Source organism: Gopherus evgoodei, chromosome 5 (genome assembly GCF_007399415.2).
Source record: "Gopherus evgoodei ecotype Sinaloan lineage chromosome 5, rGopEvg1_v1.p, whole genome shotgun sequence".
In the NCBI taxonomy this organism is placed as follows: domain Eukaryota; kingdom Metazoa; phylum Chordata; order Testudines; family Testudinidae; genus Gopherus; species Gopherus evgoodei.
The window spans coordinates 80,882,405-80,899,174 of record NC_044326.1 but is presented as its reverse complement, the minus strand read 5'-3'; the positions used below and the strand labels follow the sequence as shown (position 1 = coordinate 80,899,174).

The 16,770-nt window shown below is 39.5% G+C and overlaps 1 protein-coding gene across 2 annotated transcripts in view; it reads right to left on the bottom strand.

Annotated features, from left to right (window-relative positions):
• The window catches only part of PDGFC (platelet derived growth factor C), a 224,861-nt gene that overhangs the window by 47,892 nt on the left and 160,199 nt on the right, over positions 1–16,770 (bottom strand). For both annotated transcript variants that reach the window (XM_030564841.1, XM_030564840.1), the window contains one exon: positions 12,922–13,102. In XM_030564841.1, coding sequence (XP_030420701.1) covers positions 12,922–13,102 — 181 coding nt within the window. The remainder of the gene's footprint in view (positions 1–12,921; positions 13,103–16,770) is intronic.

Below are 16,770 nucleotides of genomic sequence, written 5' to 3'. Positions count from 1 at the left end.
TGGCTAGGGGAGGGAGATCTCATGACTTTTAACAAAGAGTAGTATACAGGGGTGAGAGCAGAGCTGGTAGTCATGGGAAAGTTTATTAACGTCATGTTTGTTAACATGAAAGGGATGAATAGTCCAAAAAAGGGAAAAGTATATTCTGTTCATTGAAAAGGTTTTACTAGTATAATCTATTACAAGAAGCACACTTGAAGAAAATGAGTATAAATACTTGAACACTTCTTGGATACAGATACCATATGTCTCTCCAGAGCAATTTAACAGAAGAGGGGTGACACCACTCTTGGCTAAACACTTCCCTTTTACTGTTTCAGCACACACTGTAGAGGACAGATGTATTTTAATTAAGGGGTCCTTTAGAGGTAAACTTTAATCTTAGCCAAGATATACGCTCTCAGAGGCAAACTCCTCTTTTTAATTCATTTTTTAGGGATTTAGGAAGTTTCAGTGAAGATGATATTATTCTAAGAGGTACATGCCTAGCAGGAGCTGAATCTGAATGTCAGGGACTATATATATTATTCTGCTCCTCATGGACTTTATTCCAGATTTATATTATTTTCGTGTCTAGGACCCTGACTAATTTAGTGAAAAAATTTATCTGGCAGATATAAATTGATGTGTTCATGCTTCTGCATATATCAGATTAAAAGATTGGAACTCAGTGGAAAAACAAAAGGCCTGGTAGTTGAACAGAGCTTTTATGTATGACTCTCTTAGAATTCAAGAGCTGGAAGAAAATGTTGAGCAATACATAGACGAAAACTATAAGGAAGGGAACAATAAAAGTGTTCTCTGGTATGCTGGAAAGGCGGTAAAGAGGAGGATCCTTATAAATAAAGCATCATACCTCAAAAAGATGGGAGGACTTGAAGAAGAGAGTTTGGTTCAAAAACTTTCTGTTTTGGAAGGTAGACATAAATCTACAGGATCTAAAATAGTATAAGAAAATAAATTAGAATAGGGAAGATTAACCTGTTACAAACAGGTAAGGCTGTGCAAACACTTAGATATATTAAACAAAAATATTATGAAAAGGGCAATAAAGTTGAAAAAAGCTAAAAAAAGTAACAGAATAATTCAGCCATCCCTTTAATTGAAAATAAAAAGGGAGATTTATTAATTGGCATCAAAAGATCTCTGAAACATTTGCTAACTTTTTCCATACTTTGTATGGTTCAGAAAATCCAATCCCTGAATAGCTCTCAGAAGATAATGTGGCAGCTCTCAATGGGCAAATTGCTGCTGAGGAAGTCAAGCTGTAATTAAGACTTTAAAATTGAGTAAAGCTCAAGGTGCCGATGGGTTTTCTGCAGAGTATTATAGAGTTCTAAAGCAAGTGCTGGTCCCTTTTTTTTTTTTTTAACTGAATTGTTTCATGATATATCACAGGGGAACAAGATTCCAGTTTCATGGGAAGAGGCAAAAACTGTGGCTATTCCTAAAGAGGGAAAATATCTTACCAATTGTGCATCATATAGACCTACTTCTTTAATTAACATGGATGCTAAAATTAATGCCAAGGTGCTAGCAAACAGATTGAGCATCATCTTGCCCAAATTTGCTTACCCTCTTCAATCTGATATTATAAATCAAATTCAGAGTTTTTCTAATGTTAATTCTGGCAATTCTTGCTGCATGCTTCTTTAGATGCTGAGAAAACCTTCAACCTAGCTGGAGTGGGAGAACCTCAGACAGATTTTGGTAAAGTTTGCTTTGGAAATCACTTTTATAGGGGCAACTTTTATAGAGTCTGCTTGAGTTAATGGTCCATCATCAATCCCCTTCTTTTAATTTGGCTAGGGGTACAAGATAGGGTTATCCCCTTGTTTATTTTTGTAATGGAGCCATTTGCAGCAAATGTGAGAAATGTCTCCTCAGAAAAGGGCATCAGAACACCTTCTGGATTACAACACACAATAGCTTTGCATGATAATGATGTCTTCTTACATTTGTAGGATCTAAATCCTTGTTAAAAATTACAGAGAATTGATATTGGAAATTGGGCAGGAATGTTAGGAAGTTATATCCCCTAAAGGGTCAATATTTAAGAATAAATATTGTAGAGAAAAAATCTTTTAAAGGCAAATTACCTTCCAACGTGGAATAAAATAGAGACTTGCAGGAATAGAACAAATATGAAATTTCTTGGCTAGGTAGGGTAGCCTCAGTAAAGATGAATAGCCTTCCAAAATTGTTATTTTTGTTTGAGTGCATCCCTGTTGATATAGCTGACATGACATTAAAAACATGACAGAACGTGGTATTAAAATTTACATGGAAACAAAAAACAAAGGGTAAGTTCTAAAATTCTGTATAAGCCTACAAAGTGTGGTAGACTAACTTTCCCTAAGATGGCTTATTATTATTATGCATCACATTAAAAAATGTGATCAACCTGAGTTAATAACAGATTACTCAAACAGAACTGGAGCCCAGATAGTTATTCATAGTAACTCTTGGGTAACAAGTAATGTAGGTCACCAACTCTAAAAAATCAAGCAAGCAATCACCCATTCATCTAGACCACCTAAACAGCTTTTGACCATTTTTTTAAAAATTCCTATTGTTGGGGCCCTCTCCGTTAAATACTTTCATTAAGAATTAGGAATTGATCCCCAGGAAATATCGAAGTTACTATTTATTGTGGGTAAGAGCTGAGATTACTCATTTGGACAGCTTGTTCCTGGATCTCATTTGAAATCATACCAAGTAGCATGTACCAATGTAAATAAAAGGTCCCATATTTTAATATTTACAAGTCAAATATTTTAGTGTGAAATCTGGATATAAGGCAGCTCTTGTAAAGATAGACCCTGTAAAGGGAGACCTTCTATCCATCGAGGAGGTAATCCAGGAAGCAAGCTGGAACAAAAGCTTCAATTTGTATATACAATTGTCATTGACAAAGATGTTGGTAAGGAAAACCCAGATAGGAAAATGGAAAGAGAGATCTGGAGAAAAAAATTCCTCTGAATGAGTGGGCCTCTATATGGGAAAAGGGATACACATCTTCAATTTCTATAGCTCAGAAATACTTTGTGTAATTTATAAATATTGTTAGATGGCATTTGACTCCAGTTAATATCCATTGTATTTTTGCTGGTAGGAAGACAGTTTGTTGAAGGGGTTGTGAGAAAAGGGGAACATGCTTGCACATGTGGTGGTTGTGCCCAGAATTAGATGAATTTTGGAGGGTTATTCTCATTACAATGGTTAGGTGACAGAGTTAAACCGCCTTGGACCTCACTTCCAGTTTATGTCTATGTTCCAAAAATTCATACTTCAGCGGTACAGCCAAGCACTGGCAGGGTCAGGAAGGGATTTTCCCATTGCTTGCGTGTGTTCTGGCAGGGGTTTGTTTTGTTTGCGTTACTTTTATCTCTTTCTCTGAAACTGTAGGGGTGGCCACATGGAATATGTTATGTAAAAATTAAATGTTTTCCTCATTTAAAAAAAATCATTGATTTTTAGGCAATGACATATATTCTGTTACACTGGAATAAAGAGTGGGATAAAAAGGATAACACAAATCTTAAGCATATCTCAGATCCCTGTGTCATGCATATAATGAACTGATAAGACTAAGCAAAATACTTGGCAAAAAAAAACAACAACCATTTTTTTCTACAAACACTAATCTCCACCCAATTAATCATTAAGTACTTTCACATTAAGGTCACTGAAAGTTTTCTTCTTTTCCTTTTATTTTTTAAAATGATTTTCCGTATGAGCTTCTGTCAAAATGGTTTTACAGACTGATTTAAAAGAAGAGAGACACTCCAGTGCCGAGTAAACTAAATATATTCCAAGTTTAGTGTGAGGGTAAGAAACCTCGTAAATTTTGCAGATGAGCTAAAATCATTTATTTAGTGGAGCAGTTATTAAGAGAAGTATATTAATCTTTTTCTTCTGAGAACTCAGGGAAACAAGATTTGGCTTTAATGATCTTCTCCCATCAGGGTTTATGAGAATTAACATCCCAAAACAGCTAAGATGAATCCTGGCTCCACCAAGTCAACGGAAAAACTCCTATTGACTTCAGTGGAGCCAGGATTTCACCCCCTGTTGGGCTCTGACTTGTAGCAATGGAATTGCCCATCTGATTTCCTTTGCAGGATAACAGCCTTCATTCTTTCTGGTTGCTGCAATGTTCCCCTCCCCCTTATCCTCATTGTTTCAGTTTTTGATTTTTTTTTTTTTGGTTGTCGGGGCTGGGGGCAGAAAATGTTCTTACATAAAGACACAAAAAAAAACCCCCATCAAGCAAACCAAACTAACACACTTAATATAAGCTAATGGGGTGAAACAAGCCTTTGATGTTCCACAGCTTTGCTGAACTGGAGGGAATACAGTACAAAGTGACTAAATAGCTCTAAAGGGAAGATCTCTGCAAATTTCTACTCTAGAGGCCGCTCCTAAAGGCTCTTCTTTTATGTCCATAGTACAAATTAAAAAAATTTATTAAAGCTAATGTTAAAAAAATTATATAATACATAAGTGGAGAAAAGTGTGTTTGTATAGTGCTTAGATTATCCCCATGATACAAGGTTTGTTTTTAAAGTCATAAAATACATATAGCGCATGAATGAATTTAAGACTACAGTTTAGATCAGGGGTCGGCAACCTAACACAAGTGTGCCAAAGGTGGCACGTGATCTGATTTTTGTTGGCACGCGGGGTGGGCTGAGCTGCTTAGCCTGGTGCCGCTCTGGGGTTCCTGCTGCTGGTCCCTAGCCAGCCGGGGTCCCACTGCCAGTCCCACTCAGCACCCGCAGCCGGCCTGGGCCTGGTGGGCTGAGCAGCTGAGCCTGCCGCCGCTCTGCTGTTTGGCTGACAGCTCCTACCAGCCGAGGTCTCAGCCCTGCCAGCCTGGGGTTCCTTCCCCCAGGCTGGCAGTGGGCTGAGATCCCAGCTGGCAAGAGCCAGCAGCCAAACCCTAGAGTGGTAGTGGGCTGAGCTGCTCAGCCCACCACCACTTTGGGGGTCCCACTGCTGTGCCCTGGCCAGCTGGAGTCCCACTCAGCACCCGCTGCTGGCCTGGGGGAAGGAACCCCAGGCTGGCAGGGCTGAGACCTCGGCTGGCAGGAGCTGTCAGCCAAACAGCAGAGCAGCGGCAGGCTGAGACGCTCAGCCCGCCGCTGTTCTGGGGTTCCCACTGCTGGCCTCTTGCCAGCGGGGTCCTGTTGCTGGTCCCACTCAGCATCCGCTGGCGGCCTGGGATTCCTTCCCCCAGGCTGGCAGCGAGCTGAGACCACAGCTGGCAGAAGCCGGCATCCGAAACCCCAGAACGGAGGCGGGCAGAGATGCTCAGCCCACCGCCGAAACCCCAGAGCTGGGTGGGCTGACCTGCTCAGCCTGCTGCCACTCTGGGGTTCCAGCTGTTGGCCCCTTGCCAGCTGGGGTCCCCATCTCAGCCCCACTCACCTTGCTTCCGGTTGGAGTTCCAGCGCAGGCCCCCTGCCAGACAGGGTCCAGGCTTCCGGCCCTGCTCAGCCCTACCAGCCGCCAGCTCCACTCACCTCAGCTGCCGATCTGGGGTTCCTGCCAGTTAATAACTGATCACTCAGAAGCTGGTGTGCAGCTTAAAATATCCAAATACGTGCCACCAGACATTGAAAAACTCAGCAAGGAAAAGCAGGGGCAAGGATCACACTAAGCTAAGATCTGCATTTTAATTTAATTTTAAATAAAGCTTCTGAAAGATTTTGAAAACCTTGTTTACTTTACATATAACAGTAGTTTGGTTATATATTATAGACTTATAGGGAGACCTTCTAAAAAACGTTATAATGTATTACTGGCACATGCTTAGATTATCCCCATGTATAGTGCTTAGATTATCCCCATGATACAAGGTTTGTTTTTAAAGTCATAAAATACATATAGCGCATGAATGAATTTAAGACTACCGATTAGATCGGGGTCGGCACACCACTGCTGAAAGGTTGCCGACCCCTGGTTTAGATATTAGCATCCATGCATTCGGGTACATTACTCATGAAAAAAGTTATACAGAGAGTTGGTGGCGGAAAACAAAATATATCAACAAGTGAGGACTGTCCCTTAGTAATTGAGAATTTCGGATAGCTTGTCCATTTAGAGAAAAAACAGTCCACCAGGAAAGTATTTTAGTTACTTTCCCGACTGCGCTCCTCATGGCACTCCAGTTCATTCCTTCTGATATTGCCAGTGTTCGGTGATGTGTTCTATGTAGATGCCGCTCGACCACCTGATGGTGTCTGACACCAGGAGTTGCTGCATCAGCCGAGCATAGCATTGACCGACTCCACATTCTCTCAGCACTTGCTCGTTACCAGGGTCTCATGCTCCCAGGGATCCGACAATCAGCGTGTGAATTTGGACCTCATAGCCCCTTGCTCTCAGGGTGTTGGCCAGAGAGGCATATTTCTCTAGCTTTTGAGATTGGGCATCATGGAAAGCCAGGTCCTGTTTTCAAAGGGCACTGTGATGTCCACTATGATGATCTTCTTCCGGTCTCATTGGTGATGGACAATGTTAGGCCCACAGTTGGCTGCTGGTTCTGGGGATGGTGGAGTTCACAACAGCCTTCCCCACAGGTGGCAGGATGGCTCTGACCAGTCAATCTTGCATGGCATTGTATCGCAGCTGCCAGGCTCTGGAATGGGGCTTGCAGCTACACAAGACATGTGGTAGTGTCTTGTTGGCATAGCTGCACTGCCTGCATTCCTTGTCCCAATTTCCACGGTGCATGGCTATGATCAGTGGGACGCAGTTGAACCAGGCCCGGTGGATGAAGCTCCAGTTGGCAAATTGGGTAAAGCTGCCCCCGGGGAGGAAGTGGTGCTGGCGTCCCACTTGTACATCACCTCAAAGGCCTTGCCCTGGTCCGGCTTCTGTTTCAGGTTTTCCACATGTTGCAGCAGATGGCATCCTTCAGGGTCCTCTCCAGCTTGGTTTTGGTTCTCGGATTGATGATGGTGCACTCCGTGTTCTTCACCTCTAGCACCAGGACTCCCATCTATTACAACCAAAGCTAAAGCATCTGACAAATTACCTTTAAAACTAGGGCGATCTTTCAGAAGATTTCTGGATTTCCATTTCCATCTCAATTTGTATACAAGAGGGTAAGTATATTTCTTGCATAAAAAGTTTGGCATGATCTTCAATGACAAATGACATGCTACCAAGTGCCAAGAAAGATGGGGGATATAGTCACCCCCAGCTTCAACTGAAGCAGCTTTGTTCTCAATCCCCTGAATAATTAATAACTACTTTGGCAATCAGTCATGCATTCCTTAATAGCACCTGAGGCATCAAGTGTCCCATTCACTTGCTCCCCCAAGTAACAATAGATTTTTTTACATCAAAGTTTCTAGGCCAAAGTTGCAACTGACATAACTGAAACTAAACAAGTCACCAGAAAGAATGTTACCCAGACACATATTGTAATAATTCAATAGTTCTTTCAATCGATATGGTTACTGTGTAAATTACCAATGTATTGGGGGAAGGAGGGAAGAAGTGGAACAGGCTTTCACAACATACTTGAAGATTACTGGAAATCATTTTTTTGGCAACATTTTTTCCCCTTTTACACACCAAAAAGCTGAATTGCCAAATCATCATTAAGTAATCCTTAGTACATAATGTACCTCTCCATGAATCAAAGACTCAAAACAATTGGACAGAACATGGAAGAATGACTCAAAATGATGGACATTTAAAAAAAAAAAGTTAGGAAGCTTAAAATGATACCAAGTTAGTTTCTATAGTACAGACAATTTCCAACAGCTCTGCTTCAGAAGACTCCAAAACAAATAATTTACTAGTACAAATTATATATACAAGTGTATGAAGTTTCTGGAGAACAAGTATAAAACAGAGGAGATGAAATAAAATTCGGTCTAAAATAAGGGATGGCCTGCTGGTAAGTACTCAAAAAGTGAAAAGCTTCACATGACTGAATTCTGTACTATGTATACAAGTATTTGAAGAAAAATAATTAGATCTGGTCAGGAATCCTTGCCATCTATGCTGGTTAGGGTCTGAACTAGAGTAAGAGCTTTCTATAAAATGATGCTGCATCTAGTGACACTCCTACTGAAACTCTTTTTGTCTGATTAAATCTGAGAAATAAAAAGTCATCAGACTTACCACTATTCTTCGGATACTAAATCATCATGTAAAATGTTGGTCTGCAATTTAATATACAAATTTTAAAAATAAAACTATTATAAATTACAGCAGAATTAAACAGTCATTCCCCCCGCCTTAGGAGTACTGTGCCCCTCACTGTGTGTGGCCTCCAACAACAGAAACAAGCTTGCACTGCTTTATTTCAGTTTTGCTTCATTTCTCCTCAAACAATCTCTCATTGCTAATCTGCCAGGCCTACCCCTTCCCCCACTCCCAGCAGAGTGGGGGTGGGGGGAGGAACATGTTAACTGTTTAGGACCAAGTTATAAAAGTAGACCAGTTATTTTTCAGCATCCATTTGTTACTTTACTCTAAATTCATTTAGACTTTTTGCTCCTGCACAACCAGAACCATCTTTCATTTTTGGACATGTGGATTTCTACTTCTTTTGAAGTATAGTGTGATATAGGATTACACAGAGGGGGTGGAAGGTCCCTGGGAACTAGGGAGAGGTAGAGGAATAGGAGGGGGAGTGAGAGCGGTCTCCAGGCGGGAAGGAGGGTATCAGGGTTCCTACCTGCTCCCAGGCCTGGTCCAGACACTCTGGCTTCTGCTCCATGGCAGCCACTCCAGATCCTCTGGGTCCCGCTCCCATCATTTCCCACTCTTCCCTCCAGGGCATGTAACAGGTTTATGTGGAGGTAGAGCCCCCCACAATATTTCTATTGTAGGAACACTAACCTTCCACCCCCCAGAATTACATTTAACAGCAAAATCAGTGACAGTAAGTTTTGTGCAACAGTTTTCAATATCTGTAGCTTAGATTAAGTAAATTCAGTTTTGAAGCTCATCACTTGTGATTAATGTGAAAAATACAGTGCCACATAGTTGATGGTTGCATGGGCTGCATATTGAAATATGAAATATTATACTTTATAGCTTGTTACACGATGAAATTTGGGGTATAAAGAGCATTTCCTATTTCAAAGGGAGAAATGAATACATAGCCACACAATTACTTTTGGAATTGAAAAAAGGGTATTTGTTATACTTAGGGCTTCTGTTTGGGGGGGAGGGTTAATGCACCAGTTAATGCACAGTTAATGCACCAGTTAATGCACAACACTTTAGAGTGCTTTAAAAATCATAGTCCCCATAGTCCACCTTATTGCTCTACGTAGACAAGTATCCATTTCCACTGTTTACTAGATAAACACCGATTTGTTTTTTCTTTTTAAATCAAGGGTGTTTTATCTGATTCTGAACTCAAACCAGTGAAATTCCACTGATGTGAATGGAAATACTCCTGACTGATATCTATGCAAGTGAAATCACTATGACTATGTGTATATATCTAAGATGATTTATATTTGTACCATATTGTATATACAAATTGTATGTATAATATGTTATGTATATACATACCTCAGACGTACGTGATAAATTGAGAATTATGAATGTGTCACTTGCCCACTAATCCATCTCTCAGACACACATCCTCACATTCCAAATCTCTTCAAATCTTCAAACAGCTCCCGTTGTTTTAACTCAACCTTACAAAGAAAGATTTCCTCCCTCTACTTCTGCATGCGAAACCTTACCTCCAAAATTACATCTGCCTCAAGCCCAGAATGGGTAAAAGTCAATAATGACAGAGTTTCTATACAGATAAATAATACAACCTTAGAGTTGATGATCTCATGATCCTGCACAGCTAGAAAGAGGAGTTTTATAAAAGCATAAGAAAAGTGAGATTTCTCTATGGAATAACATATACAGAATATATAACAGTCTGATGTGGTGATGTGGGTTTTAACATCACTTGTTTTGAATAATCTGGATAACCTAATAGTGTCTTTACCACTTGTGTAACATGCCCATTTTAAACTCATTTATTCATCATTTGTTCTTCAAAAACTTCATTCACTTGATCCTCTCAATGGGATAAACCTCTTAAACTCAGGACTTTTTGACAGACTGGATAATAATACAGAGAGCAGAGGATAAGTGCATCAATGTCTATTAGTTAGGATAGGTGAGGATAGTGTCCCTAGCCTCTATTTGCCAGAAGCTGGGAATAGGTAACAGGGGATGGATCACTTGATGATTATCTGTTCTGTTCATTCCCTCTGGGGTACCTGGCATTGGCCACTGTCAGAAGCCAGGATACTGGACTAGATGGACTGTTGGTCTGACCCAGTATGGCCATTCTTATGGTCTTACATAGATGATTGGAGGAAGAAGCTACTAGGGCAGAAACAACATTCTAAAGTTTTTATTACATTCTTGTCCAGCAGAAAAATGGCTGATGCTAACCAACTTACTCTTCAACAAGTTATGAGGAAGATAATATAAATTCACCTCTCTCAGTTCAAGTAAGTATAATCAGCTCTTATTACAGCATCTGTTTTGTACAGAATGGCATAAATGTAAAGATAAGGGAATTCTGAAACTTATGAATTTGTTTATTTAAACCATTCCACAAATTTCAGATGGATTTTGGATTACACACAAATCCCACCTGTTAAATGTGTCAGGGAGAAAATGAAAGAGCTAGACAGCTGCCCAAAAAACCCAACCTATTTTTGGATTTTATGTTACCATTTTCTAAAATTGAATATACTTGGTCAAATTTTGCCCTCACTTATACATGTTCCACTTCCTTTAATTCAGCTGTGTGAAACCGTAAAGCATAGCTACATTCACAAACTGAACTGAATTTTGGATTCATATGAACATTTGGCAATGAGCTAGTTTTAGGATTCACTGCGAGTATGTCACAGTTCTATTAAGAAGTTATCACACCAATTTGTTACATATACAGGTGGCAAATGTATGATCTTTTAGCAGGTAAAAAAAACCTTAACGTTTCACATTTTTGCTAATAATTTGCAATTATTTTGTCCTTACATTTAAGTATCCAAAGCACTTTACAAATATCATTATTATTTATTTGTACTGCAATAGCACTTTGAGGCCACTATCAGGATTATGCGCCCCTCCTCCCCCCAAAACCACAAATTATGGGAAAACTGAAGTGAAAATGGCAAGAAAACTCAAGTGAATGAGCCAAATGAACTTTTGGTGCAATGCCACTCAAGTTCGTTGGCTTGAAGCATAAAACTGAGTTACAATATGGGTTATTACAATATGGATTACTTTGACCCAATATGTATTTTTCTTCAATAATGAGTTTAAAAATAGTTTTAGCCAACATGGCCAATAAGGGTAATTAGGAGATAAGACACACAGAATAAGCTATGAGGAACTGGATTAAAAAAAACCAACCCTGTAGTTTTGAAATATAGAGCAGGCATTCTGGACCAAATTCATTCGTGGTGTAACTCCACTGATGAATTTGACCCTTTATCAATATTTTCTCATCCTTGGAAATATATAAACATTATTTTGGCTCCAGAAGGCAACAGCAATATGCTGAAGAAGAAAATTGATATACATTAGTGCAGGCCTGCACAACATGCGGCTCGCGTGGGCTCACTGTGCGGTCCGTGGGGGATGAGTAAGTGAGCTCATTGTGCAGCCTGTAGGGGGTGAGTAGGCAAGTGGTGGGTGGGTGGGGGGGCTGAAGAGGCAGGTGGGCAGTGGTGAGGCAAGCCAGGGGGGTAGGGGACTGAGGAGGCGAGCCGGGAAGGTGGGCGGCTGAAGAGGAGAGCGAGGAATCAGTGGCTGACCTGTTCTACTGATCTGGTCTGGCTCCCATCCCCTCTCCAAGGGTTGCAGCTGTCTGGAGGTGCCTGCCTTCCACGCCTTCCTCATTCACACCTCATTCATTCAACAGGGCAATTGATTACAAAGTAGGGGGAAGATCTTATTCTACTTCTAGCAAAAAGACATTTTTCTTTTACCTTAATTATACTATCTTAGGGACTCGCTATAACATATTAGCGAGGTTCAATACTGCTGTTTTGGCGGGGCAGTGCTGGGGAAGGAGGGTTTGTTTCCGCGGGGTGGGCAGTGCTGGGGGTAGGAGTGTTTCGGGGGGACTTGGCGGTGCTGGGGGGCAGTGGGAGGCAGGCCCTCAGCTGTTTACTTTGGAGTAATATGGCCCTTGCCGCTTTACTAGTTGTGCAGGCCTGCATTAGTGAATGATATTTCAGAGAGAGGACCTGATCTTGAGATGTACTGAGTACCTGGAAGTTACAAGTAAGCTCTCAGGATCAGTCCCAAAGTGTGTTCCCCAAGAAAATGTAAAGAAAAGCAAGATATAACTTATTGCGTGTTTTGCTTCTACTATAAAACAATTAGCAATGACCACCATTTTTCTGTATTTTAGCTATTTATAACCATTTGTGCCACACAGAAACTTGGCTGTGTCCTTGTAATGGCAAGTCACAACTAGCAAATACATTTATTATTTCAATTTTTCCCCTGAAAGAATTCTGGTTGACCTGTGTAATTTCCCAATGAGCTTTGAAATGTTGTTTTCCAGCAGACACAAAATCATTCTTTATGCCGGCTGAACTCTTCCCAAAACTAGAAAAAAAATGTCTTTTTCACTGTACTGCAAGAGTTTTTCTGAAGTTTCTGCATGAACAACTGATTCCACAACTTCTCAATCCAAAACTATCCATGTTAACCACAAGAACACAGTAGTTATATTACAGAAATAAAATTTATGGTCCTGGAAGAAAGACTTAAGAATAATAATTGTGATAATAATGAAAGATAACAATTAGTAACTAACTCTAAACAATCAAGCCACTCTCCTGAGAAGTAGTATTGTTAAAATTTTGTTTTCCTGATACCTCTTGGTCCTGAAACAATGTTACTTACTGGAATGAGGAGAGTATAATGGATGCAGAATCCAGGTTCAGAAGAAAAATATTCATCGGATACAAATCTTATCCTGATCTGGTTTCCTTTGGAGATTTGTTTACTTGGCACAGTACTGGAACCACACCAGCGCCCTAAAATAGTGCCATCGCTCGGCTCTTCAACTTCTACAAAGTCGTACCTGAAAGAAAAAGAAAATCAAACATTCATTGACTGATGCATTTCCTACAAAATCCTCATGATTTACTCAACGTAGTCACACTTCATTTAAAAAAAAAACCAAAACAAATGTCTCTTTTCATACTGAAAGTATGTCATTGAAGCCAGTAATTTTAATCCTAGTGTCTTCATCCAAGTTGCTACTGGCTTAAACAGATAATAAAGTCATTCAGTGGAGTTAAAAAAAAGTTAGAAAGTTAGCATTTTGAACAAAAACTCTTAGTAACAAATGTTTGTTTCTTATATGGAAAACAAGTACAATATATGGGATAGAGAGGAAGAAAATAATCATAAAAGAGAAAAAAAATAAAATAATTTTGAAATATTTTAAAATGTGACACAGTAATTGGCATGTGCTATATTTAGTAGCAGTGATAGTAGTATTTTGCTGATGACCATTGTTCAATGGCTTCTTTTGCAGCTAATAACTTTCTCCTCCTGTACTCAGACAGGAAAGAAAGCTTGGAAAGGCTTCAAGTGGCATTAAGTTCTCAGTCCAGCAAAGCTCTTAACCATTTTCTTAACTTTAAGCATCTGTGTAGTTCACTGCGAGTTTTGCTGGATAGGGCCCTAAGTACAGAATGCACCAAAAATTATCCAGCATTTTGGGCAACTGTCTCACAGTAGATGGTCTGGAGATTGAGTTTTGAAGAAATAACACAAACAATGAAGGTATATCTCATCCCAGTGTTTTGTCACTCCTATCCACTCCACTCCACTCATCTTCTTCTCCAAGGAACAGTCATTAAGAATAACCATCTGAGTAGACTGCTTTCTACTTCACCCCTCAAACAGAGGCACAGGCAGAGGTGTACAAAGAGCATAAGGCTAATCCAGTACTGAAACTCCCAGGAGATGTAACACAAAAAGGGGACAATTGTGCTTAAGCCACCTTTGTGTAAACCAGATCTTTGACCAGTAGAAGGCCAAAGTGGACCCTAATGTAAGTTAGGTATCAGAGGGGTAGCCGTGTTAGTCTGGATCTGTAAAAACAGCGAAGAGTCCTGTGGCACCTTATAGACAAACAGACGTATTGGAGCATGAGCTTTCATGGGTGAATACCCACTTCGTCTGTTTGTCTATAAGGTGCCACAGGACTCTTTGCTACTTTAACGTAAGTTAGAGCACTCATGGAGTTAGTTTCCATTTCTCTACCACTTTCTCACTACCATAAAGTGCATACTTCCTTTACACCACCCTTTTTGCAGTCTTGGCTTTTGAGTCACACTGCATCAGTGAATACCTCTAGTTTCTAGCTTCTCAGACCTTCCTCAAACAGTCATGAAAGGAAATTATTACTGTTCACAGGATTCTGAACAGGAGTGAAAACATGGCAGTTCTGGTCAGTTTCCCCTCTGCTGCAGCTTGGGAATCTCTGTGCAACAGCAAAGGCACTAGAGTTGTCCATCAGATGACGTACGAGGCCGCACTGCTATTTAAGCTTGAAGGTGTCTTTGGAAGGTTATATTATAACCATTAGGGATGGATGTTATATATATATAAAATAATCATTCAGATTTTGAAAACAGTGATTGCAAATGCCTGGGGAAGTTTCCTACTCTCCCTCAATTTTTCTAGTATTGCTCACATTCGTATACACATATATACATGACACATGCCAAATACATTTCTCAAAGCAACCTGAATTGGTAAATCATAAATATAGTTCAATTTTTTTCTTAGAAACAAATAGTACTACCCACAACTGTAACTAATACTCTGATTTTAAAAAAGAAGAGAAAAACACACACACTCTTCTAAATAAGGCAGGCATTGCTTAATGTGAAAATCATTACTTGGTAACAATTTTCCATTAAAGTTTTCTGTATTTTTTTTCAGTAAACTTACTCTCTATAATTATTCCCAGTTCCCTAGCTAGACAGCAGGCAATAAATTCTTGTGCTGCATGTCTATGCAAGTCAGGCTCATACATTTATTATCTCTGTTTAAAGGACCAGTATTTTTTCCACTTAATTAAAAATGAATAAAATGAACATGCTCGTTAAAATGTGTTCGCAAGATATTACTGCCATGTATTTGAGTTTTAAATCTTCATTGAACTCATGATATACTAATAATTGCTTTATCACCATTGTATTTGATTTGTCAAATCAGCATCATACACTTATACAATTTGATTCTTAAATTCATCCATCAGTATTTTTCTTTTATGATCATGTGTTAGTATAAACACAATGTGAATGTAGTAGTACTACAGCCTCAGGGATTTGAAAACATGTTTTAATTTGCCATTTAAACGCAATGTATATGTTTTTAAGAGGGTCTTTTTGTAGCTTCTAGCCTCAGCTAGAAAACAAAAGAAAGAAGCCATCTCTTCTTCTATTTCATGGAATGTGAATAAAAATCTGTTAGGTGTTATATTTACTGACTTCAAACTCAAAAGTATTGGATGTCAGGAATACTACAGTCACCAGTGCTTCTATATAATTTATGCACTTCTTTCTATTGCACCTTCCAGACTCCTGGCACCCTAGGGGTAAAAGCACAATTCAAATTCCATAGCTTTAAACACAGAGCTTTTTAAAATGAACACTAATAACTCAGCTAGATGGGAGACTAGGTAAGGATTCTGTCTAGTGTACAAAAGCCAGGAATGGGAATAATGACTTATATGCAAAATAGGCCCAGATAAGAAGGTTCATCTTTGGCTCACTTTTATATTCAGTCCTTGTCTTCCCAATCTTTGCACATGTTATTTGAAAACAAGTTTCTGTTGCAACCAGTATACTTTTAATTCAGCATATGTGTCGCTAATGATAACTTGATTGAGCCTGACTTTGAAACACTTGAAAGCGGTTTAATATAAAAAGAACAGATCACATAAAAGTAAAAACAAAAAAATAACCAAACCCAATATCACTGATAAGTAGAAAGCCATATGTCCCCAGGTGACCATTCAGGAGACTCTGTAATCCTTATAATGCACTCGCTAATATTGTATTGCAGTGTGCACTATTGCCCAAATCACTATTTAAAGGATTTACTAAACCTATTTTATGAGCCAATTAAACACAACTTTCTCACAGCAACATGATACAGTGCATACAGAACTAAGTGGTTTATAATGATTACTCCCTTTTTCTAACATCTCCCTGGGGACCTATAGAGGATTTATGTTCAACAAACAAATCTGGTGTTCTAGACAAAATTTCTGCTCTCATATGGGAATCTACAAGCTGTAAAGATGAGTTTCTTGCTGTTGAACACAGTGGTAGGCAAGTTTTTGTACAGAATAGGTATTACACCATTAAAAGAGGAGAATCTTTACACAGTCTATCTGCATCAGCAGAAAAACAGCACGTTTCCCAGACATACTGAAATTCTGTCAATTAATTTTATCCCTGTCAGTTATCTAAACCAACTGTTCAGTCAGAGCCTGCCAAATGGATCAGATGTGCATCTCAAAATTCCTAGCATTGCACGAGTTGACTGGAGTCTAAACTTGCTGTGAAAGATAACAAAACAAACAAAATGGTTAGGAGTCTCTAGTGTTTACAGGCTCAAACTGTACTTGGATGATGTGCAAAACTGAACTTTCATGTGACAGGGCTGAACAGTAGCAGTGGCAAAATCCACAGCGATCCAAAACTATACTTTCCGATGTAGAGA